This window comes from Gavialis gangeticus, unplaced genomic scaffold (assembly GCF_001723915.1).
Source record: "Gavialis gangeticus isolate Ggan-Ray unplaced genomic scaffold, GavGan_comp1, whole genome shotgun sequence".
Lineage (NCBI taxonomy): Eukaryota > Metazoa > Chordata > Crocodylia > Gavialidae > Gavialis > Gavialis gangeticus.
Window position 1 is genome coordinate 178,180,964 of NW_017729032.1, and position 2,118 is coordinate 178,183,081.

At 47.5% G+C, this 2,118-nt stretch overlaps 1 protein-coding gene across 1 annotated transcript in view; it reads left to right on the top strand.

The window, feature by feature from the left end:
- BMX (BMX non-receptor tyrosine kinase) overlaps nucleotides 1-2,118 on the top strand; it is a 79,513-nt gene that overhangs the window by 42,616 nt on the left and 34,779 nt on the right. Inside the window, exon 13 of the mRNA XM_019525641.1 lies at nucleotides 1,652-1,823. Coding sequence (XP_019381186.1) covers nucleotides 1,652-1,823 — 172 coding nt within the window. The remainder of the gene's footprint in view (nucleotides 1-1,651; nucleotides 1,824-2,118) is intronic.

Genomic DNA, 2,118 nt, shown 5'->3' on the forward strand with positions numbered 1-2,118 from the left:
ACCACCTGGGGTGCACGCACCCCACTTTGGATACCACTGCTCCAGCTTCCTTGTGTGTAGCAGAGTGACTTGTTTCATGAAGTCATGCAGTATGGGCTAACCAAAGCATGCAGCCTCATCCAAGGGCTGGTGTATGTTTGGGAGTGTCGTGGGACATGGTTCTTCTTCGTGACAGCCCTGTGTCAGATCAAGTGCATTTCTCTTGCACCTGCAAAGCCATGATCGGGTCCCAGATAATTTCTTTCTTTTTTCTTATTTTCCTTTAAATTTTGTGGTAGAATGGTATTTGTTTTCAAAATTGATGGAAAAATGTGAAGTTCCAGTAGGTATTGTTGGATTTTAAAAAAATCCTTCTCAAGTCCCATGAGCTTTATTTAGTTTGGTAAATTAACATAAAGTCAATGTGCTAGAGAGCAGTGAATCTTTGTTGTAAATCCTAACTCAGATGTGGCAACAAATGACCTTTTGGTGGTATTTTACAGATACAATGTCCTTTTGTAGCTCAAACTCCAACCCAGGAACATCTTACTTTATTGCTTACTACATGTTCTATTATTAATTTGCAGTAAGCTTACTGTAAAATAGTGCACAGTAAGCCTTCCTGGGAGCATGTCTATATGTGCTCCCGCTTGGCAATTTGCTCCCACCTTACTCTTCCCTCCTGCAGCAGCCAGGGGGAGATCCAGGCTTCCACCAGTGCTAGCCTGGCAGCTGACAAGGGGCACAGGCCCAATCCCAGTGGACATGGGGCCAAGAGAGCTCTGCTGGCTGCAGCAGCAACTGTCTCCTGGCCTCGGGAAGGGACCTGATGTATATGAGGCTGAGACAGAGCTGCCACTGCAGCAGGCAGATTCTCCTAGCCCCATGCCCATTGGGACACACAGCTGCCAGCAATCCCCCTACCCAGCAAGGCTTCCCTGATGGGCATGGGGCCAGGAGACAGCTGCTGCTGCAGCTGACAGATCTTTCCTGGCCCTGTGCCCACTGGGATTGGCCGTGGCCCCAGGACCTCCCTGCCTGACAGGGGGTTGCTGGGAGCTGTCCCAGGTGTGAGGGAGCTGCCAGTGAACCTCCTGCTGGATGGGAGACACAGGGCTTACTGGCAGCTGCCCTGCTTAGCATGCCCCTGCCCACTTCCCAGAGCAGCCGGCTCCACACCACACAGAGCTGCTCTGGGAGTGCCACCCTCTGGATTGCCAGCTTCATGCTGGCAGCCAGGACAGGACGGGGGGCAGAGAGATCCCCAGTCCCAGTGCTGATCAGCTCCCAGCTCTTGAGAGCAGCTGAGCAGTTCCAGGACCATGGACAGAGAGGTCCCTGTCACCTGTGGTCCCCTGCTGCCTAGGCTGACCAGGATCAAATTTGCTCCAGGTCATTGTCTACACAAGTGTTGCTGTGCAGTATCTACTGCACAGTTAGTTTACTACCTGTATTTACAGGTAGTAGCTAACTGTGCAGTAGACTAATTTACTGTGCAGTAAATGTGGAAACTCATAGATAGTGATGTTTTACTGGGAAGTAGATTAGCCCACTATCCAGTAAAACATGGTGCATTTTCTTCCACTGCAAAAAATATGAACACAAATCCTTAGAATACCATGCCTGCATATGTCAGTATGATCACTTTAAGGAATTTCTTCTGTTCTGCTAGGGATCTGGGAGCTGAAACGTGAGGAAATCATCCTGCTGAAAGAACTGGGGAGTGGACAGTTTGGAATGGTACAGCTAGGAAAGTGGAAGGGGAAGTATGATGTTGCCGTTAAGATGATTAAAGAGGGATCGATGTCAGAAGATGAATTCATAGAGGAAGCTCAGAACATGATGTAAGCTTTAGTGTTTCTTAACTAAGTGACATCATCAATAGTCATCTTCTGAAAGATGTGTCAGTAATATAAAGCAGTCACTGAAAAGGGAAACTTCAGTACCACAAGAAGACTTAGGCACAAGATGAGTAGGTGACTGCATAGAGAATCATATTTAATGAGGTATCACTGGAATAGCACAAAGACTGCAGAAATCACCTACTATAAACTGCTCTTCCCTGCCTGCAGAACCTTTTTAAGAATATCTTTCATTCAACCTACATAGCTGGAATTGCTTATTCATGGATTTTGTAGA